General features: G+C 35.2%; 2 protein-coding genes across 4 annotated transcripts; both read right to left on the reverse strand.

Moving 5' to 3' along the window:
• Positions 1-5,173: 5,173 nt before the first annotated feature.
• LOC116176583 lies at positions 5,174-6,464 on the reverse strand. 2 transcript variants are annotated; one of them, XM_031495214.1, is made up of 5 exons: positions 6,123-6,464; positions 5,962-6,074; positions 5,675-5,915; positions 5,487-5,625; positions 5,174-5,437 (listed from the first exon to the last, which is right to left on the reverse strand). In XM_031495214.1, exons 1-5 carry the CDS (start codon positions 6,157-6,159, stop codon positions 5,296-5,298), a joined length of 672 nt encoding a protein of 223 aa, XP_031351074.1. In that variant the 5' UTR covers positions 6,160-6,464; the 3' UTR covers positions 5,174-5,295. The 2 variants fall into 2 exon arrangements, with proteins under 2 accessions (XP_031351074.1, XP_031351075.1); XM_031495215.1 differs by having other exon boundaries at positions 5,962-6,071; positions 6,123-6,463.
• A 1,926-nt stretch (positions 6,465-8,390) lies between these two features.
• On the reverse strand, positions 8,391-11,816 carry LOC116176582. 2 transcript variants are annotated; one of them, XR_004146467.1, is made up of 8 exons: positions 11,604-11,816; positions 11,433-11,554; positions 11,144-11,387; positions 10,954-11,092; positions 9,117-10,908; positions 8,830-9,070; positions 8,642-8,780; positions 8,391-8,596 (listed from the first exon to the last, which is right to left on the reverse strand). XR_004146467.1 is itself a non-coding variant. In XM_031495213.1 (5 exons), the coding sequence occupies exons 1-5, from the start codon at positions 11,635-11,637 to the stop codon at positions 10,764-10,766; spliced, it is 684 nt and encodes a 227-aa protein (XP_031351073.1). In that variant the 5' UTR covers positions 11,638-11,755; the 3' UTR covers positions 9,866-10,763. The 2 variants fall into 2 exon arrangements, 1 of the variants encoding a protein (XP_031351073.1); XM_031495213.1 differs by lacking the exons at positions 8,391-8,596; positions 8,642-8,780; positions 8,830-9,070 and having other exon boundaries at positions 9,866-10,908; positions 11,604-11,755.
• Positions 11,817-25,924: the final 14,108 nt, after the last annotated feature.

The following is a 25,924-nucleotide window of genomic DNA, read 5'->3' on the forward strand; positions in this document are numbered from 1 at the left end:
AGAGAAGATATACAGCGCTTTTAATCTATAAAAGTTACACCAGAGCACGTCTTGATTATGGTTGCCTTTATATGGAACGCCCCAAAATCTTCAACTAAAACATCTTCTAGAATATATCCAAACAAACTTCTTAAGGACATGTACGGGAGGAAATATATCTAACAACCAGACGCTAGGCAATGCAAGTCGAAGCAAACGAGCCTTCCTTAATAATATCCGGAGGCAGTTCCTTGCTTGAGAAATTACATAATCAAAACTTAAAAAACTAACAATTTAAAACCACATAATCGTCAAGATATCCAATTTTACTAGTCCTCTTGAAACATAAACTGCAGACTAACTGGGCCAAAACTGTCATCTCCTCCTCTCACATGCAGCCTTACTAAAGGAAACGCCAAATAACCTTAGATTCACACCAATTCCACATAACTTTAGTTTTCTGGACTTTATGCAAGAAATTTGAGATCCTCCAATTCAATGCATAGCTCAAACATGAAGGCAACTGTTTAAGCAAATATAACAAATGAATTGTCCGCGAGCTACCTTGAATTTTGCCGGACGGTTCAAAAACTGGAAAGGTTGCGGCTGCGCTTTTTTTTAAGAAATCTACTAATTAAAATTAACAACTGTTTATCCCAATGGGAAATTACTGGAAACCGCTTACTCAATTAAAAAAACACACTAGGTAACGCTACTCCCAATCATTCAATCCTAACCTTGTAAAGACATTGCTACAAAAACAATAAGATTTCAAGATTCTATTAACAATCCTAACCAATAGCAAGGTTAAAGTTTGGGGTCACGGTAAATATCCGGCCCCATTAGTTTACGATTGGTATCTCAAAATTAGAAACTATTAGAGAAAGCTAAGGCGAAAAAAGGGTGTAGGCCTTTCCCACAAGCATCAACGAACCTTACTAATAGCCTTGCCCCTAAACTCAATCTACGATGTCATTATTGATTAATGTAAGGGCAATTAGATTAAAACTGTAATTTTAATGTGCAATCCATAGTATTGTAACGGTTACATTCATCTGTGTCCAATTGTCCAATATCCTTACTGTATTTGACCTCCGTGGCCATCTATGTTTGGTACAAAGTCGCACTGATCGGCCCTGTAAACGTGAAAATGTTAAAACCAACTATCTATTCCTAGTTGAGGTTACATATATTTTCAGCAGCAAAATGGGCATGACCCGAAGCCTGGTATAAAATACAGTCGTTGTTGATACTGTTTTAATTAGTTATAAACGCATATAGATTTTTACCTCCCGGAGTTTAATTTTGGAAATTCTGAGGTCAACTCCACATAGTAGTTTGGAAAGAGTCGACATTGAAGTCATAAAGAAAGTCTTCTTAGAGTTCTATAGAATATAGCTATGCAATGATAAGTTTGCATATAGGGTTAGGGATACATGTAAAAAAATGTTGATTTATCTTTCTTCTTCACATATTATCGTAATATTTTTGAAACAGTAATTGGAACATACAATGTATGTTAAGTACTCGAAACAGATTAAAAAAAAATGCTCTTTTTTTTAATAGAATTACGGCGCGTTAACTGCTGAGGTTTTGGCGCCATCAGAGTTCATTATTACAGCTTCTCCAAAGGAGATTCCGAGCCTTTAGCGTACTGTAGAAAGATTATTTATGTTTTCTTTGTTTCTTATTTATCAGGTAAGGGTTAATCAAATATTCGAGTATTTGAACGTAAAGGTGCATATAGTGGACCATATACATATAATAATATGTTCAACAGTGGTAGGTCTGTACAGTTGGGCACATCACTGGGGGGGGTCTTTTGTTAATAAAATGCCTTTGTGTGTTATTGCTGTATGTCCTATTCTTACCGATCGTAGAACGGTGAATGTCTTTTCTACGAAAGTGAAATGGTGCTCTCCACCCATTAATTGTCAATTTGAACTCTAATTTAAGGTGAAGTATTGTACTGTTGCCATGTTTGTTGCCCATGATCACTTTGCAGAATTTTAATGAACTAAGCCAGTAAGCGTAAATGATAAGTAGAGTTTAAAGAATAGTAAAAGAGTAGATCTGATGAATTTTCTTCTTACATTTGTTTCAAGCAAATCTAAAATAGCTTGCAGTGTACGCCTTCTCCTCAAATTTTACATTCACACGAATCTCCCCTTAAGTGCAACGTAAATATTCCAGAATGTATTTACCTCATTTATAAGTTACCGCAAGAAGGATGTGTTGCTTTCCCCCCGTCGTTTATCTTATCTGGTACAGGTGGTTTTCAGACCAAAAAATTCACAGATTCGCAATCCTTGCAACCATCGGAGACATGGAAATGATAACCGTGATAACCTATAGTCCATAAATTAACCCTTCACCACGAAATAATCTTGCTCCACTCGCTCGCAAGCCTCGCTCGTGTCCGTAAACGTAAACGTTCTGAATAATAAGCGGCGTAACATTGCTTCTAATACATCACGGGCGATGCGAGAATTTTCCTATAGGAATATGGCCGCCTGTTAGAATCCGTAATTTCAAACCAGTTTCCAAGATTGGGGCTGCTAGTTATCAAAGTTCAAACCTTTGACCTTTTCTTTCGAAATTGGTTTCTAGTCTATAACCTTTGATTGAGAAGTCTGTATCGAAAAGTACCGAATTGTTTTGGATTCTACGTCCAAAATTAATAAGAAAAAGTGCTTTTCTCGAGAAATTTTTGTGGGCAGTAGATATTTTGGACAAAAAAAGAAGGTTATACACAGTGGCGTAACTACAATGCTCTCAAGGTACGCATAGAGGACGGCCCCGACTTAAAAGGGGCCCCGGCAAAGGAAATGTACAAAATTTAATTCGTTATTAAAAAATTCTGGAAAAAATTTTTGAAAAAAAAACGAAGCTGCATGCTTCCTTTTACAGTTTACAGTTACATGTCCCGAAGAAAAATTCCTGAATCATTGCTCACGGAGGGTAAATGTAGGTTGAACAATCTTCCTTGCCATTTGGGAATATAACATTCCCGAAAGTCTCTTACATAAAGTACATGAAATACTTGTTAATTAGCGGGACCTTCTCCAATGCTAAGAGGTATCTGGGTTCTTGGATAATGGTAACCTTAGGCTGAAATTGTATTCGAGATGAATGCCGCTAAGTAAATTTAACACTCCAGCATTGACTCTGCACAGAGTAACAGACATTAAAAAAAGGGCAGATTCATACACCAAAGATTGAAGTCGCTAATCAACTAAACGAGTTTAACACGAAGGAACTGGCCAATATTAAAACAATATCAAAATCAATACAAGCAACAATAAAACGAAGAGTTAGAATTAAAATTAAGTAAGCATTATTACCTTTTGTTATGCACACAATACTACACCAAAACTTGACAAATTAAAGTCGAAACAAATCAACTGGATCTGACTGAACGCAGTGACGCAAATTTTTACAATGGACCTGTGAACAAATGAATTCCAAAATGCAAAATCAGCAAAGCTACATCCATGAACTATTTTCTACATATACGAATTAACAATCGGTTTAAAAATTAACTGAATATAGGAAAGGGCCCCCAAATATTTTTGAAAGACGAGTCCCTAAATTGAAGTTACGCCAGCTGCCTTTTTTTGAGGCCCAAAAAAAAATTGTCTCAGATCGACCCGGAAAAAAATTTTCTTATAGAATGTGGCCTGTAGAATCCATAATTTCAAACAGTTCCAAGATTGGGCTACTAGTTCAAAAGTTACAGCCCTTTGAATTTTTTTTCGAAATTGGTTTCTAGTCTATAACTTTTGATTGAGAAGTCTGATCGAAAAAGTACGAATTGATTTGGATTCTACGCACCCAAATTAATAAGAAAAAGTGTTTTCCCGAGAAATTTTGGTGCAGTCGATTTTTGGTAAAAAAGGAAGGTTATACACTGCCTTTTTGAGCCCCGAAAAAAAAATTGTCTCAGATCGACCCGGAAAAAAATTTTCTTATAGAATGTGGCCTGTAGAATCCATAATTTCAAACAGTTCCAAGATTGGGCTACTAGTTCAAAAGTTACAGCCCTTTGAATTTTCTTTCGAAATTGGTTTCTAGTCTATAACTTTTGATTGAGAAGTCTGATCGAAAAAGTACGAATTGTTTTGGATTCTACGCTCCAAAATTAATAAGAAAAAGTGTTTTCCCGAGAAATTTTGGTGCAGTCGATTTTTGGAAAAAAGGAAGGTTATACACTGCCTTTTTTTTGCCCCGAAAAAAAAATATCACTGTACATAATATACATCTTTATATACAATGGTATACAATGGTAGTATGGATGGAATTGATCTTTTCTCTCACAAATACACTATACTTACAGCACTCCCACATTAGTGAATTGCGCAAAAGGACCTTGTTTGCGTAAATTCCACACAAAATTGCTAAAGCAGTGTTAAAACGGTCTACGTGTACCGCTAATCCAACAAAAACGTTAGAAATTATACGCATTATCAGTTATATTTTCTCACTGTACCTATTTAATTTTCATTGCCAGCTAAATTCAAATAAAATTTGTAATTGGGTAAAGGTAAGGCGTTAAAATAATAAAATAAATAGGTTTATGGCCTGAAAAAATTAAAAGACTCCTTGCATAGGAAGCATAATATCACATTCCGGTGATTAAATATAATGCTGACAGTTTCATGGTCTGTGTCTGGTGCAAAGTAATGACGTAATTCAAATATCAAAAATACAAAATCTCTTACAAAAAAACAGGGAAACATTGGAGAATAAGTGGTCTTTGTTTTTCGGTAAACGACAACAGCTTCTAAAAGCTGGACCATGTGATAATATAATGCAGATAAATTTCCTTACAAATTTGATCTCATCGACTTTTGCTGACGGAACATCGCAGTTTAGGCCAAAACTTCCCAAAACCCAACCCTTGATATATGATCTTTCATCGCTCCCGTGTGAATGATGTTCCAAAGCCCCTTTTATATGCAAACCCTTTGCATAACGACCTCCAATTAAGGGGCTTAAAAGAAAGGTGCCGTTGCATACTACAAGAGTAAATAAAACGTATACCTACTGCCCTGTGATTTCCCATTCTTGGTGGCAAACCCTGATTATAATAATTGTCTTAGAAAGCTTGTCTATTGCGTTCGTTAATCATTTATTACTTGAGGTAATGTAATTGATATATTTAATTTTAATTGACACTTTTTTAAATTCAATGCGCAGTTAACAAAAATTTATTTGCTTGTTTAGAGTAAATTCGTTTTTCCTTATTTCCCTTAATTAATTATATAACAACGTAGTAGTTATTATTTAGTTATTATTTTTCACAAGCAAATTTCTTCAAGTTGAGGTTTCTTCTTCTTTATTGCACGAAGGCGAAATAGCTTTGTATAATTTATTTAAAAGGGTTATAGCAATATTGTCTCCGGTGCATGTCTGCTTCAAATTATCTTCGAAGCAGTCGTGAAACTCTTTTAGGTCACTGAAAATTGTAATTGTACAAAATGTTTGAGAAAGACGTAGGTACATACCTGCACAATTCAGATTTCTGAGGGATAACAATATGTTTCTCTGGCAGTGATTTCAATAAACGATTTTCTTTACAAGTTTCCATAAACTTACTTTGCGAAATATCTTTCATGCACTGAGTGAAGCTTGATTTATCCAATGCTGAAACGAGGTTTAGAGAAAACAATTAAAAAAATTTTGAAAGTCTCACATTCTACAAATTTGTCTACACATATTAAGTCAATAAAGTTATCAAGCGCTTCAAATATGAAGTTGGGTAAATATTTTTCTTCGGTCTCCAAGCACTTTGCTACGTTGTCTACTGCGACTTTAAAGCATCCGCGAACATTTTTAGGGAAACCTTCACACACCGCTTCAGTGGGACCAAACTTGGCATAGTGAGATGTCATATTTTGAACTTCCAAACAGTCTAAAGTTGTGGATAGCGTCTCCTAGAAGATACTGTGACTTTTCTAGGATAACACCCGTATTACTCACGTAAAATCCCATAAGAGGGTCGGCAATACCGGCCTTTTTACATTTGTTTTCGAGTAAATCCTCCCAAATGGTAGTTGTATCACCATCGTCACCCTTTACGTTAACTATTCCTACTTATATCATTTTGAGCAAAATATGAAGACAACAATCAGTTTACTTACCTAGAAGTAGGAAGATGGCCAAAGCAATCGATTTCATTTTAAACTGTTATAAACAGAAAATTTGGAGCTGGAGCTTATATAGCCAATGTAATCATTTCACAATTACACTCGATAGGTCAACTGATAGGAATTTTAGGTTTCTCGAAAGTGAACCAAATCTAACCATTGAATAAAAACACTATAGTGTTTTTATTTAATGATCTAAGAAACAAGTTATTTTTAGTTGATTTTCAATCGCTGCTTCTGATTGTAAATTGACATATTTTACTTATTACGTAAACTGCCTAACGCATTTCGACACAGTGATAAGATGTTTGTTATATTCAATGTGACCTACTCTGCTACTATGTACGGATGATCTAACTAAGTTAGCAAATAACAGAATCGCGCAAAATGTTATTAAATATCATTGGTATATAACGTGAGGTACAGTCGTGGGGTTCATTATTGTTTATTAGTTAATACAGGTTTTTACCTCTCGACGTCTCTGATGTTGAGCTTGATTACCAATGGTTATAATAAATTAACTTAAACACAATTAAGATAAAACGTTAAATATGCATTATTGTGCAAACTACACCATCCGGACGTTTTCTTTAGAATCAGCATCCACAGAAATTATGGGTCACCCTGTATAATAAGAATTTCAATTTTCCTTAAGTTTAAATGTGGTTGTTATTTGAGATAGAACACAATTTCGACCATATTACTTGAATTCGAGGTCACTATGTAAAAGCTAATTAAATTTGTAGATACGCGCAAGAAAGTAAACACTGATGTTCAAGAGGCGGGGAGGGTGGAGAAGGGAAGGATGTTTTAAATAGAAGAGACGGACGTTAAGCGAAGCTTTTTTTGGTGGGCGCTTTATGTGCTTGGCAGTTAACCGTAATCGGAGCTTTTTGGCAAGACTGTCAGTTTTGATAGACGTAAAGTTCTTGTAGAAGAAAGTTTAGAGAGCGTTTAAAGTTTACAATACGTCGTTATAAAAGTTAATCTTTATAAAACGAATTAATCTGAAATGCGGTTATCGCTTACGTACAGCCTTTCTCTACGGTTTTCAAGTAATAGTATCCGACTTGCTTTGGAAAATTTTAAAGTAATCAAAATTTTCATGTAAAAGGATTTATTAGTATTTGAGTTTAATCTATCTGGACATGAGTTTGTGTTGGTTTAGTGAACATTTTCAGTTGCACATTGTAAAACTCTGTACAGTAGACATGTTAAACAAGTGGTTACATCGGAACCGAATCCGGAAGCGGAGTTTCAAAATCTTGGTTTATCGGAACTGGAATCTAAATATATTTGAAATGCGAATTTTTTATTGGACAAGTATCCACTTAATTTATTTCTGTGTAACATAGAATGAAATGTCATTTATAGAGAAACCTATACTTTCTGAGCCGATTCTCAACCGATTTTACCAAGGAATAAGTAATATTTAGTTTTTGCTTCACAGCTCCAGAAGAATTATTAATTTGCTATTACTCAGGCTCTTTTTTCGTGGATATGTGTACGAGGTTTGATCAATGGAAAAGGTAAAATTTTATTTTTCTTGAAAAATATTTATTTATAAAGAAAACCCAATGTGGTAGAAGTGGAACAGGGAAAATCCAACCCGTCGCGAATTCAATACGAAATCGAAACCAATCAATTCGAATTTTAATTAATTGCTCGGCTCCTGTTCGTGCTAAAATTCCCGAACATCTGGTAATCGATTCGTTAATTAAGCGCGAACAATTTGACACCAAAATCTCCTTTCCTGTATAATTATATATACTCAAAAGGCCAAACGGAAACTCATGAACTCTTTACATTAATTAAATTTATGTTAATTACACGTTTTCGGCCACAAAGGCGGCTGGCGGTTATCTCATTCTTGCAGGCACGTCGCCAACTGTTAACGGGCAAAACAACTCGCTTCGGAACTTGTTCTATCCTTGCTTTTACTAATTATGGGAAACCAAAACGGCCTATAAACAATTAACGGCGCTGAAACCAAAAAATATTAATTGTTCTTCATCTTCTCCAGGAAAAGACCCTGCGGAGGTTACAAAAAAATTTCAAAATTCAAACAGTAGCGGTTTAGGTAAGGGTCGTAAGCGGACTAATTAATTACGGCCTCTCCTGGTCTTCATGGCCCCGCGGAAAGTTTTTGAAATTACGGTTTTCTATGTAACGAAGCCCAAACCAATGGTTACTGTACAGGGTGGTCCTCGTAAATGGCGAACTCAATGCAGAAATTCCGGGTGCTTCGTTACATTGAATGTGTGAATTTGTTTTTTTTATTTGCCATTGTACAATTACAGATATAACATAAGTTTGAAGCAATTGTTCAAGCTGAGGTTTCTTCTTCTTTATTGCACGAAGGCGAAATAGCTTTGTATAATTTGTTTAGAAGAGTTTTAGCAACTGTGTCTCCGGTGCATGTCTGCTTCATAACATTTTCATAGCAGTCGTGAAGCTCTTTTAGGTCACTGAAAATTGTAATTGTACAAAATGTTTGAGGAAGACTTATATACCTGCACAATTCAGATTTCTGAGGGAAAACAGTTTTCTTTTCTAGCACTGATTTAAATAAACGATTTTCAGTACAAGTTTCCATAAACTTACTTTGGGAAATATCATTTATGCACTGAGCGAAGCTTGGTTTATCCAATGCTAAAACAAGGTTTAACGAAAACGGTATTGAAAATTTTGCAAGTCTCACATTCTACAAATTTGTCTACACAGACTAAGTCAACAAAATTATCAAACGCTTGAAATATAAACTTAGGTAAATATTTTTCTTCAGCCTCCAAGCACTTTTCTACGTTGTTTACTACGACTTTAAGGCATCTGCGAACATTTTTAGGGAAACTTTCACACACCGCTTCAGTGGGACCAACTTCAGTATAGTGTGCTGTCATATTTTGAACCTCCAAACATTCAAAAGTTGAGAATAGGGTCCCCTGGAAGGTACTATGAGTTTTATGTGACAAAACCCGTATTACTTACGTAAAATCCCTTAATAGGGTCGATAATACCGGCCCTTTTACATTTATTTTCGACTAGATCCTCCCAAATGGTAGTTGTACCTTCGTCACCCTTTACGTTAACTATTCCTGTATCATTTTGAGTAAAATGTGAAGACTGTAATCATTTTCCTTGCCTAGAAGTATGAAGATGGCCAAAGTAACCAATTTCATTTTAAACTGTGATAAACTGTCATTTTGGGTGCAAGAGCTTATATACATAGACAATGTAATCTATTCACTCGACATGACCTGTGATACGAACTATATTTGTCTGTTTCTCGAAAGTCTACTGGGACCAAATTTAGTAAACAAGTTATTTTTAGTCAAAAAAATTTTCAATCACTGCTTCTGATTGTAAATGCGAATTCGACTTTTACGTAAACTGCGTAACGCATTTCGACACAATGACGAGATGTTTTTTTTTATATTACTGACCTACCTACTCCTATACGGATGACTAAGTTGGAAATTAAAAAAATGTGGAAAAATATACAGTCGTTGGGTTGATTACTGTTTATTAGTTATATCAAAGAATAACCATAATCTCTTTGGTTATATCTCTTTGGTTATATCTCTTTGGTTATATACAGATTTTGTGAGGTCACTCCACATAGTAGTTTGGAAAGTCATAAAAACATTTCTTACTGTTCTATAGCTATGGCTATGCATGATAAGTTGCCTATACGGAAGGGATACATGTCAAAAAATTTTCACAATTTTAAATGGTGATTTATCTTTCTTCTTCACTTATTATCGTAATATTTTTGAACAGTATTGAACAGACAAGTATGTCTTCCAAAAAGTTTTGCATATTTTGGAGTCGCTTTCAACAATTCGGTATAAGTAATTATAATTAATGTAATACTTCTATATACTATACGATATTTAGTAATTGGTAATTAATTCCTTTTTACAATGGTGTTAAGATAATGGAATCGATAAGGTGTCACCACCCAATAAAGCATATAAATATCCAACAATCTATTTTGGTCATATAAGGTCATCCTGATTTCTAATTTTGAGCCTGGTCATATTGGACAAGTTGCCATTCAATTATTTTTGTGGTGAATGTGTGTGAAGAATTAATTACATGTTATTTGCTGTGCTTCCTCAGCTGATTCAGAAGGATAGGTAGTAAGTTTTTTTCTTCACAGCTCTAGCAGAATTATTTACGTATCTCGTACTTGCGCTGTCGTTTGAAGTTTCGATTTAAATTTAGCAGTAAATATGTTAAAACGCGCTAATTTTTCCAAACGCGGTCTGGTCTGGTCTCCTTTTGTTATATTCATTAAGTCAGCTGTTTTATGTTAATGCTTTATGATGTATGGGCTTGGTTTTTTTCTCAAAAACTATGCTAATTAAAGAATCTCTTTTGCAATTTTCTTTCGATTATGTTAAATTTTTGAAGATTGTTGTGTATGTAGAAGTCGGATCAATTCCACACCTTTATTTTTTGGTGCTTTATTAATATTCGTAATGTATGTGGTACCTACTTGAATGATATGACGAAATAATAAATTGTCACGTTAAAAATGGAAATATAAAAACGAAATAAAAGAAACTATGGATTGAAAACAAAAACTTGTTGCTTTACAGTCATCTCACAAAAGTTGTAAACGAACCAAATTCACTCATGGGACTTTTCTTCTTTATGGCATGCGGAAAAAATGGCCTTATGAAATTTGTTTAAAAGAGTTAACATTATTTTGTCATCATTGGGACAAATCACTTTTATGACACCCTCATAGCAGTCGTAAAAATCTTGTATCCCGCTAAAAAATCATTGTAGCTAGAAATTCTTTAAAAAATGTACACACCTGCACAACTCAGCTTTTTTAAAAACAACCACGTCTCCAGAAATCAGCAATTTCATTATAAAGTTTTCAAAGCAGACATCTAGAGCATTATTTTTGGAAATATTCTTCTTGCACTGCTTAAAGCTTAGTTCGTTTAATGCTGAAATGGGATTTAGTTGAAAAACGGAAAGCTTTAAGTATGATTACCTACATTCTATGAATTTTTCTTCGCATATCAGGTCCAAAAAGTTGTCAATCGCTTCAAATATCAAGTTCGGTAAATATTTTTCGTCGTCATCCAGACACTTTTCCACATTATCTATTACAGTCTTGAAGCATTCACGAACATTTTTGTTTAAACCCTGACAAAACACGTCAGTGAGAGTGGGGTCCATAGCAGAAGTTTTTGACACATTCTGCTTATCCAAACATTCTAAGGTTGGCAACAAAGTTTCCTGAAGTCATGTTTAGTAATATCTGATTGCAAAAATGATACATACGTAAAAACCTGTAACGTGATCATCAATACCAGCTTTCTTACATTTGTTTTCAAGTAAATCGTCTAAACTGGCTTGCAGTGTAACGCCTTTCTTCTCACATTTTACATTGCACACGACTCCCCCTACAGTCCAGTTAATGTTCCAGAATGTTTTTAGTTATTTTCAACTTACCCAAGAAGAGGAAAATCAAAGTAAGCGACTGCATCGCAAAACCAGTGAATGTGAGGGGCAAGTTTTATATAGCACACCAACAAAGTTACATCAATGCCATCACCTCAATAGGTCAACTGATACGAATCATGTTTGCACCTCTTTTTCCATTAAATTATCTATGCATTTAAGCAATTGTGCAATTGTAATCGTGGAAGAGTAGTAGTCTTTGGTTATTAGCTTGAGATTCAGGTCATGGGATGTGTGGAGTATTTTTCCCAACTAAAAACAACGTATCAGACGCATACGAGACCATTTTTAAACTGTTCACAACTACAAATTAAGAGCGAAATGACCTCTGCCCTAAATATTGAAAAAAATGAGATCTGATACGAATAGTGCATTTAACGTCATTAAGGAAAAGTAGTATTTCACAATATGATTGGTGCAGAGCAGGGTGCAGAGTAACTGAGATTTAAAAAATCTTGGTAGTGTCCACTTTTTCTATAAAAATTTTTCTACGACCTCCCTGAAACTGCAGTCATAACGTATAATTTAGAGGCAATGATATAGTACCCATTACCTACACCCGTGCATAATAAGAAAAATTAGAATAGATCATGTACCTACCTACGTTTGAAAGTGATAATTATTTGCATCTGTCAAAACTGTAAACAGACGTTGTTTTTGGTTTTTGCCTTATTTTCATTTCGAAATTCACGGAGATCGTAGAAAAAGTATATGGTACGAAATTTGGTTTTGCGTGTTACAGGTTCGCGATATCTTGCGCAATTTTTCTACTCACCTGTACAGTAATACGCACTATTACAGTCTTATGACGTGATATGAGGTCATCATATAGTTATTTACATACAAGTCAAGAAAATGACACATTACTGGCGAGCAAAGATTGAAGTACAAGGCACTTTAATTTCCGAGTCAATTAATGTCATTTTACTGACGAGTTTTATATTAAATTTTACCCAAAACCGTATTTTAATATCAAATTTCAATTTTCATACGGAACTTTTGATTTATGCCAATCTGTCAATGATGAGAGGTGTCATTATAGACACTTAGCAATGTGACAGGTGCGACAGGAAAAGTGACAGGAGCGGCCGGTAATTTGACAGGCGGAAGGAAAAGTAGTCTGGTCTGCCTGCGGCATGGGAACTATTTTCTTGACATAAATCAGGCATGAAAATAAAGGATTCATGACGGTTTTGGGTAAAAGTAAGTAATCAGTGTTGTTCGATAAATCCGTGGTGAGAAGTTTTCAAATGAACACCCTGTAGGTATAGACAATGTAATCATTTCACAATTTTACTCGACAGGTCAACTGATACGAACTTTAGGTTTCTCGAAAGTGAACCAAATCTAATAAACAAATTGTTTTTAGTGAAAACGATTTTCAATCGCTGCTTCTGATTGTAAATTACTTACTAGGTACGTAAAGTGCGTAACACATTTCGACACAGCTCCTTTTAATGAATGTACGACCCATGACCTGTGGATGATCATTACTATTTGTTAGATAAATATAGATCTTTATCTATCGGCGTATAATTTTACTTCACACAGTAGACTTCTTGATAAACTCGGAAATGTGTTCCGACAATTAAGTACAAAATTTTTTTTAGGGTTCTGATGTTTCTAAATTTCTTGATAATTATTTAAATTAACTCCGCGAATAATCAACACTAATCGCATTGCCAAATGTTGTTTTGAAATAAAAACACTATCATTTACTGAACATCTTTGAGCAAAATGTTGTAATAGCGACACTGGCGAGGGTGCAATGTAACTGAAACTAGATCTTCAAACTTCAACAAAAAATGTTTTTGTTTTCCACTAATTAGTACCTATAATAGGTACCTATAAGATAAAGAAAACACACACAGTAAACGGTTGTCGAAATGCCTAGTACGTACCTGACGATAATTTTTAGGTTATAAACGCAACATTCTTACGCAAGAAATTTGTACTTTTAAATTGCCTTGAGAATTACAAAGGGTCCCTCTGTACTAGAATGTATTTACTGATTTTGCTTTCTTAAATGAATCGAGTTTTAAAAAGCTTAAATTTTCATCTTTACGCTGATCTGCTTCCTTTGCAGTTCCTTCAGATACCCTTTTGCATTGACATCGCCCATATAAATACAACACTAGAGGGGAGAATGATCAGGGAACCACTTACTTTAGGCGTTCGAAGTCAAAAAAGAATCATAATCAAGTTGTTGAGATTTAATATAGGATTGAACAATAGTATATTACATACCGAGGTGGGAAGTGTTTCATTACTGTCGAGCGCCAGATTGTTGACCGAGACGCGAAGCGTCGAGGTCAACAACAGGCGCAAGACTGGAATGAAAAACGTCCACCGAGTGTATGTATACTATTTTATTCACAATCTACCTTGTAATATAACAAATTCCATATTTAATTGGATTAGGATACACTTCACTTCTTCCATAATTTTAATGGTAGGCTTTGCATATAAAAAATTGAAAAACTGTTGACATTTTCAGTTCCCTTTTGTGCAGGCGGTGCATTATTTTAAATAAAAATGTCATCAGATAGTGATTGTAGTGTTTTGGAAAGCACCCCACCTGAACTTAGAGCGGCTGCCGCAAAATTGTCAAGTAATTTGTTGCCGATAAAGAGTAAGTCCAGATATGAAAAAACATATGTCAGTTACAAGAATTGGTGCGCTCAAAAAGGAGCAAAGAATTTTTATTCCGAAAACGTGGTATTGGCTTACTTTAGTGAAGTTGGGGAAAGTAAAAAACCTAGTACATTATGGTCAACATATTCCATGTTGAAAAGTACTCTTAACATTAAACATCAAGTTGACATCTCGAAGTTCGCTAAATTGATAGCATACTTGAAAAGGAAAAATGTTGGCTATGTCCCAAAAAAGTCATGTGTTTTTACAAAACAAAATATCGATGACTTTTTAAAAAATGCTGCAAATGACTTCCTGGCCCAGAAGGTAAGCATAACTGACGGTTAATATCTTGCATTTTTACTTCTATGCGTATAATATTTTAGGTTACATTAATCATTGGCGTTTCTGGTGCCTGTAGAAGCGATGAATTGTTTAAGCTGAAAATATCCGATATTAGCATTTCTGATAAGATCGTTGTTGCCATACCTGATACTAAAACATACAAATCTCGAGCATTTGTAATCATGAATGCTAGTTGGATCGACATTGTTAAATAATATATAAATTTAAGGAAACACGTGAATAGTGAAAGGTTTTTCTTTCAAGTACGGCTTGGGAAAGTAGTCAATCAACCCTATGGCCATAACTCAATAGCCAAATTTCCCCAATTAATTGCTACCTATTTGCAATTGGAAGATCCAAAGGGTTTCACTGGACACTGTTTTCGCAGAACAGCCGCAACCTTGTTGGCTAATTCTGGAGGAGATGTTCTGCAACTAAAGAGATTGGGCGGATGGAAATCAAGTATACTGTGGCTGAAGGTTATGTTGACAGCTCTTTAGATGGTCAAGTGAAAATCGCTGATATGTTGTCCACCAACAATTCGATTCCAATTCCTTGCAACAGCACTTCATACTCCCATATTGATCCATCAACTGCATCAGAAAACACAGAAGAAAACGTTTTAACTGTAAATGCTACAAATCCAGTTACAATGTTAACAAACACTAAAAGTCCTAAGAAAACTGTGTCTTACGCTTCAAATCAAGAATTTCAATTTTCTAATCAGAAATTGCAGCAAGGTTTGTCCTTAAATATTAGAGGCTATGATGATCAGGCAACATTTAATTTTCATTTTCATTACTCTAATTCCACCAACGACAATGAAAAACATTGAGCGAATTAGTTGCTAAACTTGAATTTATGCGGTTCAGTAAAATGTGTATAGTTATTATCAAAATAAAAAGTAGTTTGTTGTCGTTTTATTTAAATTGTCATCCAAATAAACGCAGAAGTACGAATGGAGACTACCTCAAGAGCAATCTATTTGAAAATCAATCGCAATCACAAAACACCAGCGTGAGCTTAATACTGAAATCAAGTCGGCATTGGCGTGCAGGTTGGGAAGTACTTTGCCGACCTCAAAAGGGGTTCGCAAAAGATGTCAAACAATTGCTCACTTCCAAACTTCAAAATAGTTGGCAATTGACATATTACATATATGATTGTGAATAAAANGTTAGAATTCTCAAACACTGACCCAACACAAAGAGCACGAATACCTAAACAAAGTCACACTACAAAATTACGCACACTTTCAAAAACACTAAATGATCACATTTTACCAAATTACATTAACGATAACACAAGCTTACATCAACTACACTTTGTTGTGTATTGCGGTGCGGTTGCAGTTTCTAGATGTAACGGTTCAAGAATAACAACAAACAAAGAACACCACACAACAAAAAAGCGCTCACCCCCGGCTTGGGAAAAACGCCTGATTAATCGCATCGATGACATCAGACGTGACTTGGGTCGAATTACACAATACATACAAGGAACTCGTTCTTCAAAATTAACACGACAAGTACAACACATAACTACAAAACTAAACAATCACACCACACGAGAACAAAATACAAACTATAACGAACATAGAGATACACTCACACAAAAACTATCAATATACACAAACCGTTTAAAACGCTATAGGGAAACTGCAGACAGAAAGCGCCATAACACACAATTTAAACATAACGAAAAACTATTTTACAGATCACTAACACAAAACAGCACTAATGAAAAACTCATTCCACCATCTCTACACTCACTTCAGCAATACTGGTTTGACTTATGGACCAAAGACATTAAACACAATCCACACGCCCCGTGGATTACCACAGAAACCACACGCACTGAATACATTACTCCTATGAATAACACAAACATCACTACAACAGACATCATTCAAACTATTAATCACTTACATAACTGGAAAAGTCCAGGCATTGATAACATTCACAACTTTTGGTGGAAATATTTTACCTACACTCACTCTTACCTTGCGCAACAATTTACTGAACTTCTTAATTCACCAGATCGCACTCCTGCATTCTTTACACAAGGTATCACTTACATGCTCCCAAAAGACAACAATACACAAGACCCATCTAAATATAGACCAATTACATGCCTTCCTACAATATACAAAATCCTTACATCATGCATTACAAACAAAATATACCAACACTGTACTGATAACAACATTCTATACGAAGAACAAAAAGGGTGTACCAAGTATTCCAGAGGCTGTAAAGAGCAACTCATTATAGACTCTGTTATACTTGAACAATCCAGACATAACAAACGAAACATACACACTGCATACATTGATTACAAAAAAGCATTCGATTCAGTACCACACTCTTGGTTACAACAAGTACTCTCAATATACAAAGTCAGCAACAATATTACACAATTCCTCAATTACATAATGTCATGTTGGAACACTACGTTAACACTTACACTAAACGACACAAAACTTATTACCGACCCAATACAAATTAAAAGAGGAATTTTTCAAGGCGATTCTTTAAGTCCGCTCTGGTTTTGTCTTGCTCTTAATCCACTTTCATATTTGTTAAACACTACTAACTTTGGGTACAATATTAAACACAACCACGAAATACATCACAACATTACACACCTGTTTTACATGGACGATCTTAAATTATACTCTTCCACAAGCATAAAACTTAATCACCTTCTACACATTACCGAAACATTCTCACGTGACATACAAATGGACTTTGGAATCGATAAATGTAAAACACAACACATCACAGCTGGAAAAAGACAACTTTTAGATTATGAGCTAGAACAGGGTAATTTAATAAATTCCATGGACGAGAATGAAACTTATAAGTATCTTGGTTTTCAGCAAAACACACACATTAAACATACGAGTATAAAACAAACACTTATCACACAATACCTACAAAGAGTACGCAGTATACTTAAAACAAAATTACACGGTAGAAATACAATCAAAGCTATTAACACTTATGCCATACCAGTGCTTACATACTCTTTCGGGATTATACGTTGGACAAATACAGATTTAGAACAAATACAGAGAAACACACGTACACTATTAACAAAACACCACATACATCACCCTCACTCCTCCAGTATACGACTTTACCTTCCTCGTTCGGAAGGAGGTAGAGGACTTACAGATATAAAACTATTACACCAAACACAAATACACAATTTACGACAATACTTTTATAACAAATCAGATACTTCAGTTTTACACAAAACAGTAACATATGCAGACAAATCTTACACACCACTTAACCTACACGAAACTAATATACTCCCACCCACATCCAAACTTACATACATCACAAATAACATACAGACATGGAACCAAAAGCCTTTACATGGACGATTTCCACAAGAGGTTGGCCAGGATTGTGTTGATTCTATAGCAACGCACAGTTGGTTGTCTGAATGTGATGTCTTCCCGGAGACTGAGGGTTTCATGTTAGCAATACAAGACCAGGTCATTAACACACGCAACTATAAAAAAACACATACATAAAGATAAAACAGTGACAAATGATTCTTGTCGACTTTGTTCACAAACATCAGAAACAATCCAACATATAATATCGGCATGCACACGACTTGCACAAACTGAATACAAACATCGACACGATCAGGTAGCTAAAATCATACATCAAAAATTAGCACTTAAACACAATCTCATAACAGATACGACACCATACTACAAATACACGCCACAGATCATACTCGAAAACAACACACACAAATTATATTGGGACAGGACACTACTCACAGATAAAACTATCCACAATAATAGACCAGACATTACACTTATAGATAAAAATCCATTTGTATTATAGACATTGCCATCCCCAACACTAACAACTTAACTAAAACACATGCAGAAAAACACCGCAAATACACCGATATAGCTATCGAGCTTAGGACGCAATGGAGAATGAAATCTACTGTTATAGTTCCCATTATTCTTAGTGCTACCGGAGTTATACCAAAGACAATACACCACAATTTACAACTATTAGGTTTAGACAAAAACACATACAAACATTTACAAAAAGCAGTCATTATCAAGACATGCCATATTGTTCGTAAATTTCTAAACATAACACAAGATACTACATACACAAATGATCCACAACGTATACATGTAAACAACAGTACTCGCTCACAACACGGTACACAACATACTGTAATATCTCCACCTCTAACCCAAACAAGCACACAAATACAACTTACCGAACAAACAAGTACAACAAATGATACAACATATACTACATTCAGAGATTCACCTCTGAAGCAAACCACATTATCACAACCCATTAGTATTCAACCCAAACGCAAAAGCCTAAACAGCACTTTAGACTCACAACATGACACACAACATACTGTAATATTTCCAAACTTAACTCAACCAACCACACAAACACAACTTCCTGAACAAACAAACGCAATAAATAAAAGTAACGCAACACGCACTACAAAGACGCCCTCACCCACACGACCTAGCACAGCTGAAAAACACAATACTCTTTCTTCTCAGAAACACACCACGTTATCACAAACACAACCCACTCGTACTCAACCCAAACGCAACAACCTTAACACAGGCTCACAAAATACTGTAATGTCTCCACCAATAACCCATGCAACAACAGAAATACAACTTCAAGAACAAAGAAACACCATAAATACAAGTAACGCAACATGCACTACAAAGACAGGTCCATCCAATAAAGTTACACGCCCTAGCACATTTAGAAAACACAAAACTCCTTCTTCACAGAAACACACCACATTTTCACAACCCACTCGTATTCAACCGAAACGCAAAAACCTTAACAGAACTACAGGCTCACAACATACTAAAATATCTCCAGCAAAAACCCAAGCAACCTCTCAAATACAACCTCAAGAACAAAGAAACACCATAAATACAACTAACGCAACATGCACTACAAAGACAGTTCCACCCAATAAAATTACACGCCCTAGCACAGTTAAAAAACACATAACTCCTTCTTCACAGAAACACACCACATTTTCACAACCCACTCGTATTCAACCGCAACGCAAAAACCTTAACAGAACTACAGGCTCACAACATACTAAAATATCTCCACCTAAAACCCAAGCAACTTCACAAATACAACCTCAAGAACAAAGAAACATCATAAATACAAGTAACGCAATATGCACTACAAAGACATGTCCACCCAATAAAGTTACACGCCCTAGCACAATTAAAAAACACATAACTCCTTCTTCACCGAAGCACACCACGTTATCACAACCCACTCGTATTCAACCCAAACGCAGAAACCTATACAGCACTACTAGCTCACAAAATACTGTAATATCTCCATCAATAACCCAAGCAACCTCACAAATACAACCTCAAGAGCAAAGAAACACCATAAACACAAGTAACGCAACATGTACTACAAAGACAGGTCCATCCAATAAAGTTACACGCCCTAGCACAGTTAAAAAACACAATACTCCTTCTTCTCAGAAACAACCCACTCGTATACAACCGAAGCGCAAAAACCTTAACAGCACCACAGGCTCACACAATACTGTAATATCCCCACCAAAAACCCAAGCAACCTCACAAATACGACCTCAGGAACAAAGAAACACCATAAATACAATTAAAAAACACAAAACTCCTTCTTCACAGAAGCACACCACGTTATCACAACCCACTCGTATTCAACCTAAACGCAAAGCCAAAGAAACACTTACACAATAAACTCCATTTAATAAAATTACAGGAATTATTATAATGATTTTTTTGTTTTGTTTTCCTCTTTCCTGATAGCGTTGGCTATTGTGCCCATCAATAGGTATGTTGGTAAGTACGAATTACATTATCCCTAGATGTCCAATGTACGTGTGTGATTTTTATTTATTTTTTTATTTTTTTATTTTATTTTTTTTTAAGGACCCTAAATAACTTCACCAGACACAGACACAGACACTAATCGTTACTTGATTTTAATCCGTGCGATTAGTTAACCAGGCTAGACCTGAGTTCTCACAAGAAACACCGACCATAATAATAATAATAATGTGTTTATTTCCACCAAATTAAAGAAATGGAAACCACAGGGGTTATCGGGTCAGTTGCTGCACAGGCAGGTTCAGATCTTCCACCGACTCCCTGAATACAATTAGAATTAACATAATCAAGTAATGCTTATAACTGAGTAATATAATAAAAAGGAAAATATGAAATAGTAATAAATGCACATAGGAGTAACTAAATGAGAATGAGATGAAGAGAGATTGAGTAATATACTAAGAAAAGCGGACAAAGAGACGAGAGACATGTTAAACAAGATAAATATGAATGACAATCTACAACGTACGTACAGAGTCATGGGCTAATATTTGACGCAATTTAATTTTGAAATACTGCGGAGAAAGGGGCTTAATCAAATCTGGAACAGACGAATATACTTTAAAAATATTATAACTAAAAGATCTCTTGTACATTTCTGTGTGATGAGAGGGTGGAGTAATCCCACCACTAAACCGTAAATTTAAGTTGTGAACATCGGTTCTAAAAGATATTTTGCGGTATAAATATGGAGGAGATTTGTTCCAGATAATTTTATGATACAGACACGCCGCAGTAAGCAGTCGCCTATCCCTCATGCTGAACCAGCGTAATTCTTTTAGTTTGGAAGATACTCGATCAAACTTCCTAAGACCAAATACTAGTCTAATACAGGAGTTTTGTACTCGCTGTATTCTTGCAGACATATCCTGAGTGATGCACGGACCGTAGACTTGCGAACAGTAATTAAAGTGGCTTAGTACCAGCGCGTTACAGAGTTGAGCTTTTAAAGTTTGGGGCAAGTAGTGCCTATGGGGAAAGATACATTTTAAATTTGCATATGCTCTCTGGATGTAGCTAGTGAGTAATTTGTTGTATCTAAACGAATTGTCTATCATTATTCCTAAATTTTTTGCTTCCTCCTTTAGTGCAACAGCTTTGTCGCCAATTCTGAATTTTACCAAATGCTGCAAGTCGGTGACTTTCTGCTTGTTACCAAACAACATGACTGCCGATTTTAGAGGATTGAGAACCAGCGAGTGCGCCAATGAAGCCCTTTCAATAGCCTTAAGGTCACTCTGAATCAGATTTAGCGCTTCGTGTAAATGTTCACTTTTAAAGGAGTGGTACAACTGCATGTCGTCTGCATACATGTGAACTAGACACGTCTTAAGAACTGATGTATAAAACAAAGTATATATAGTGAACAATAAGGGGCCAAGAATAGACCCTTGCGGCACACCCCTAGATAGTTCCCTGTACCCAGATGACTTACCCATTAAAGTAACACACTGTGACCTGCCCGTTAGGTAGCTATGAAGTAATGAGGTAGCATTAGGAGAAAGACCTGTAGCACGTAAGATGGAAACTTCAAAAATGTTACACTCTTAGTGTTTTAAAAAATATATGTAGTCGTGAAGTATTATTGATGGTATACCACTCCTACTTTCACTCTCACGTGAGATATAATATTATCAATTGGGGCTATTGTCATAGTGTGGAAAGAATCCTGAGGCTTCAGAAGCGTGCAATACGCATAATATGCAACTTAGGCTACAAACAATCTTGTAGAGAATACTTTAAGGAGCTGAAAATCATGACTGTGGTGAATACTTACATATTGGAAATTTGCTCATACGTTTACGCACACAAATCAATTTTCAAAACCGCTGATCATACCTATAACACTAGAAATAAAAAATTAATACAAGCAACATCCCACAAGACATCACTTTTTGAGAAGAACTTTTGTTACAACGCAACTAAAATTTTTAACTCGCTATCATGTTTTATTAATACATCCTCGAAAAAAATAAACTATAAACAAAATTTAAAAGAATTATTGGTGTCAAATTGTTTTTATAATATGGAGGAATTCTATCAATTTGTAAAACCTTAGTTTAAAACGTATTTGGCTTATTGTAAATCTTTTGACGTTTATTTTAGTGCTTTCGCAAGAACCGCACTAAAATACTAATAAATATTATTATTATTATTATTATTATTATAAATTGCAGTTTGATGATTAATTGTATCGAATGCTCTATTGAAATCCAAGAGTAGCAATATAGACATCTTGTTCTCATCGTTAGCTTTCAGTAAATCATCCGTAACATTTAGTAGTGCAGTGGTGCAGCTATAACCAGGCCGAAACCCTGATTGATTGTCAGGGAGAATGTTATTCTGGGTCAAGTAACAACGTAGTTGGCCGTCCACTACCTTTTCGAAAACTTTTGACAGTACGGGCAGTAGACTGATTGGGCGTAAGTCGCTGAATTTGTCTGCTTTAGCTCCTTTGATGATAGGAATTACCATTGCCTTCTTCCAAAGGGTTGGAAATGTGTTAGTAAGTAAGCAATAATTAATTATATGAGCCACATACGGCAAAATGTTAGGACAAAATAGTTTAATAATGTCAACGTTTAATCCATCCCAACCAGCACTTTTCGTTTTAATACTATTGATAATCTTGGCAATCGTAGGTACATCGATAACGGAAAATTCAAAATTGGCCACAATTTGAGATGAGGAAACACAATAGTCGTCAATATTAAACTGATCGCCAGCAACAATGGGAATACTATCAACAAAGTAATCATTTATCTCATCAGCCCGTTGAAGATGCGGAGGAATTAATTTCTCCTTATTGGCAACAACTTTTAATTTTTTAAGCTCTCTCCACAAGACTTTAGGGTCATTTCCTCTAAGTTTAAATTCAACAAACGCTTTTTTTTCCAACTTTACAGTTTTGTTGGTGAGATTACGAAGCGCTTTATAGTATTCCCACTGCTGTGGAGATTTGGTTTGCTTGAATTTACAGTAAGCTTTGTCCCTTAGACGCATTAAGTATTTCGTGTTATCAGATAACCACGGAGCCTGGGGTTTGGTTTTTCCTGAAACTATTTTTAAGGGTGCGTGTTTGTTTATTATATTTAGTATATGATTATTAAGATAATTTATTTTTGAGTCTACGTCCCTCAAGTAGAATATCCTTTGCCATGCCACTCTTTGAATGTCTGCAAAAAACAGCTCCATATTAACATTTTTAAAATTACGTACCGTTTTGTAGAAATTATATGGTTCAGTTTTATCGTGTTCGATTTCACAGAAGATGGTTTCATGATCAGCGAATAATGTGCCACCAATGCCGGATTCTCGTATACGATTAATGTCGGATACCAATATGTGGTCTAAGAGTGACGTGTCAGATCGAGTTGCTTCATTAATAATTTGCACCAAACCTACACATTCTAACATGTTATTACACGCTACAACTAAAAAAACGTTTGTTTGTAATTTACAAGTAATTTACCCACCTTGTAAATATTCGAAAGAAACTGGTAGTCTTGAAAAAAGCCGTTTTGAAAGGGACGAAAGTATTCGAATAAGAATCACAAATCATGGTTTTGGTTTGTAAAATTATAGGTTATGTTTTGTATTGGTACACATATACCTGGTTGCGGCGAATGATTACTAATGTGATATTTTATAAGAGCGGCGCAGCATATGATTATTGATCTCCCTGTACCTCTTTTATCAAATTTGTGCTTTAAAAACAGCCCAACTTCCTGAATTTTTGGGTATGACTATGTTTGACAGCGGAACCGTGACATACGTCAAATCCTTGTATTTGTCTTGGATTTTTGAAATTATGTCATAACCATTTTAATTTTAATTTTGTGAGTATTTCGGTAGAGATAATTTTATGACCTTTAAAATGATATGTCACTCGACGGGGTGCATATTATAATTGTTTAGGGCGGCTAGCTGGGGGGTGGGAGGTGAATGTTAAATCTAAGGTAAACTTGTAAACTTCCTCCTAGGTATAGGTATAAATCGCAATTTTGAAATGAAAGCCCTGTATATACATGTATAGCAGCCTCCGTTCGCTGTACCCATCTACAAAGTTGATTGCTACCCAATTTAAAGCCTAATTTTGGGATTTATTGTGTGTCTTACAAATGTTCCATTATCCCCCGTGGGTTCGGGGATAGAATTGGCCCACTCCAGTCCTGGAGATCGTAAAAGGCGATCAATGGGCACTAAAGGCGACGAATCCAACCGCCTTTAGTACTTACCTACTCTTTTCTTTTTGTTTCTTTTATCCACACATCTCACATCCCACATAAAAAAATTAATAAAAACACAAAAAAGGCCTTGGCCCGCTGGCAATAGCGCTAAAATGCAAACCCGGACACGACTTTTTATGAAAATGAAAGAAGGGAAAACGGGGATGGCCGCCGGGAAACCCTAGAAAAAAAAGATCGAGTTTGACCATGATACATGATATGAGACATATAATAAGTGAATGCCCGAAATACCAAATAGAACGACAGCTACATAACTATGAAAAAAATTTACGTGACCAAACAAATACAAGTATAAAGAAATATGATATTTTTCGGAAATTTTGCCTTTCTGTTATGATTGTGTGACTGTGTTCCCAAAAAAAGCAAAAAATGTTCCATATTCCAAGATTTATATCGTATAAATGAATATCCGTAAATATTAAAGACTTGAATTTAAAAAAATATTAGGACACCATATTGCAGATTAGAGATATAAAAAAAAAATAGTCTACGTGTAGAGTTTTACAATATTCTTCCCGAATCTACAAAAGCGCTTAATTACATTAATTTTAAAAAGAGTGTTAAGAAGCACATGCTTGAACATTGTTTCTACTCCGTGCGCGAATATTTAAACACTAAGATGACTGTTTGTTCCTAAATGTTCGATGTTTTACGTTTAGTTAGTCACATATTATATTGTTTGGTTCATCGGTAATTTTATATTATGTTTGTATGTAGAACTGGACGTGTCGTAAACCAGATAGTATAGCATGACGAATAAATATTATTATTATTATGTCGGTGTTTCTTGTGAGAGCTCAGGTCTAGCCTGGTTAACTAATCGCACGGATTATATTATTATTATTATAAAAGATCGCGAAAAATCAAAACTAACCAATCTCCAGGTCATGCTAGACGTTCAAATTCTAAACTCTGGCTGTCAAGCATACATTAGTCAATTTAGATAAAATAAAGTTAACGAAACAAGGTGATTTCTTCAAAGTCTTGAAGATGCAAGTGTGCGGCTAGGCTTATAACTCATTTTTCTTGTCTTTGAGAACAAGGGCTTACGTTATTACAGCTCTAGGAAGTTCGACAGTGTACTTAGCTAAATATGTCACCTGCCCACTGAGTGTGCAAATTAGTTCAAATCCCGTTAATAAGTAACA

Source organism: Photinus pyralis, unplaced genomic scaffold, assembly GCF_008802855.1.
Source record: "Photinus pyralis isolate 1611_PpyrPB1 unplaced genomic scaffold, Ppyr1.3 Ppyr1.4_LG7, whole genome shotgun sequence".
Classification (NCBI taxonomy): Eukaryota; Metazoa; Arthropoda; class Insecta; order Coleoptera; family Lampyridae; genus Photinus; species Photinus pyralis.

What these genes read in the sequence shown, in the direction of transcription:
- LOC116176583 (XM_031495214.1), bottom strand. Translation starts at nt 6,159, where the DNA reads ATGAAATCGATTGCTTTGGCCATCTTCCTACTTCTAG. An exon ending in TGTAGACAAATTTGTAGAAT is followed by an intron (nt 5,626 to 5,674) that starts GTGAGACTTTCA and finishes ACCTCGTTTCAG; the next exon opens with CATTGGATAAATCAAGCTTC. An exon ending in CAGAAATCTGAATTGTGCAG is followed by an intron (nt 5,438 to 5,486) that starts GTATGTACCTAC and finishes TACAATTTTCAG; the next exon opens with TGACCTAAAAGAGTTTCACG.
- LOC116176582 (XM_031495213.1), bottom strand. Translation starts at nt 11,637, where the DNA reads ATGCAGTCGCTTACTTTGATTTTCCTCTTCTTGG. An exon ending in ATCACGTTACAGGTTTTTAC is followed by an intron (nt 11,388 to 11,432) that starts GTATGTATCATT and finishes ACATGACTTCAG; the next exon opens with GAAACTTTGTTGCCAACCTT. An exon ending in CGAAGAAAAATTCATAGAAT is followed by an intron (nt 11,093 to 11,143) that starts GTAGGTAATCAT and finishes ATCCCATTTCAG; the next exon opens with CATTAAACGAACTAAGCTTT.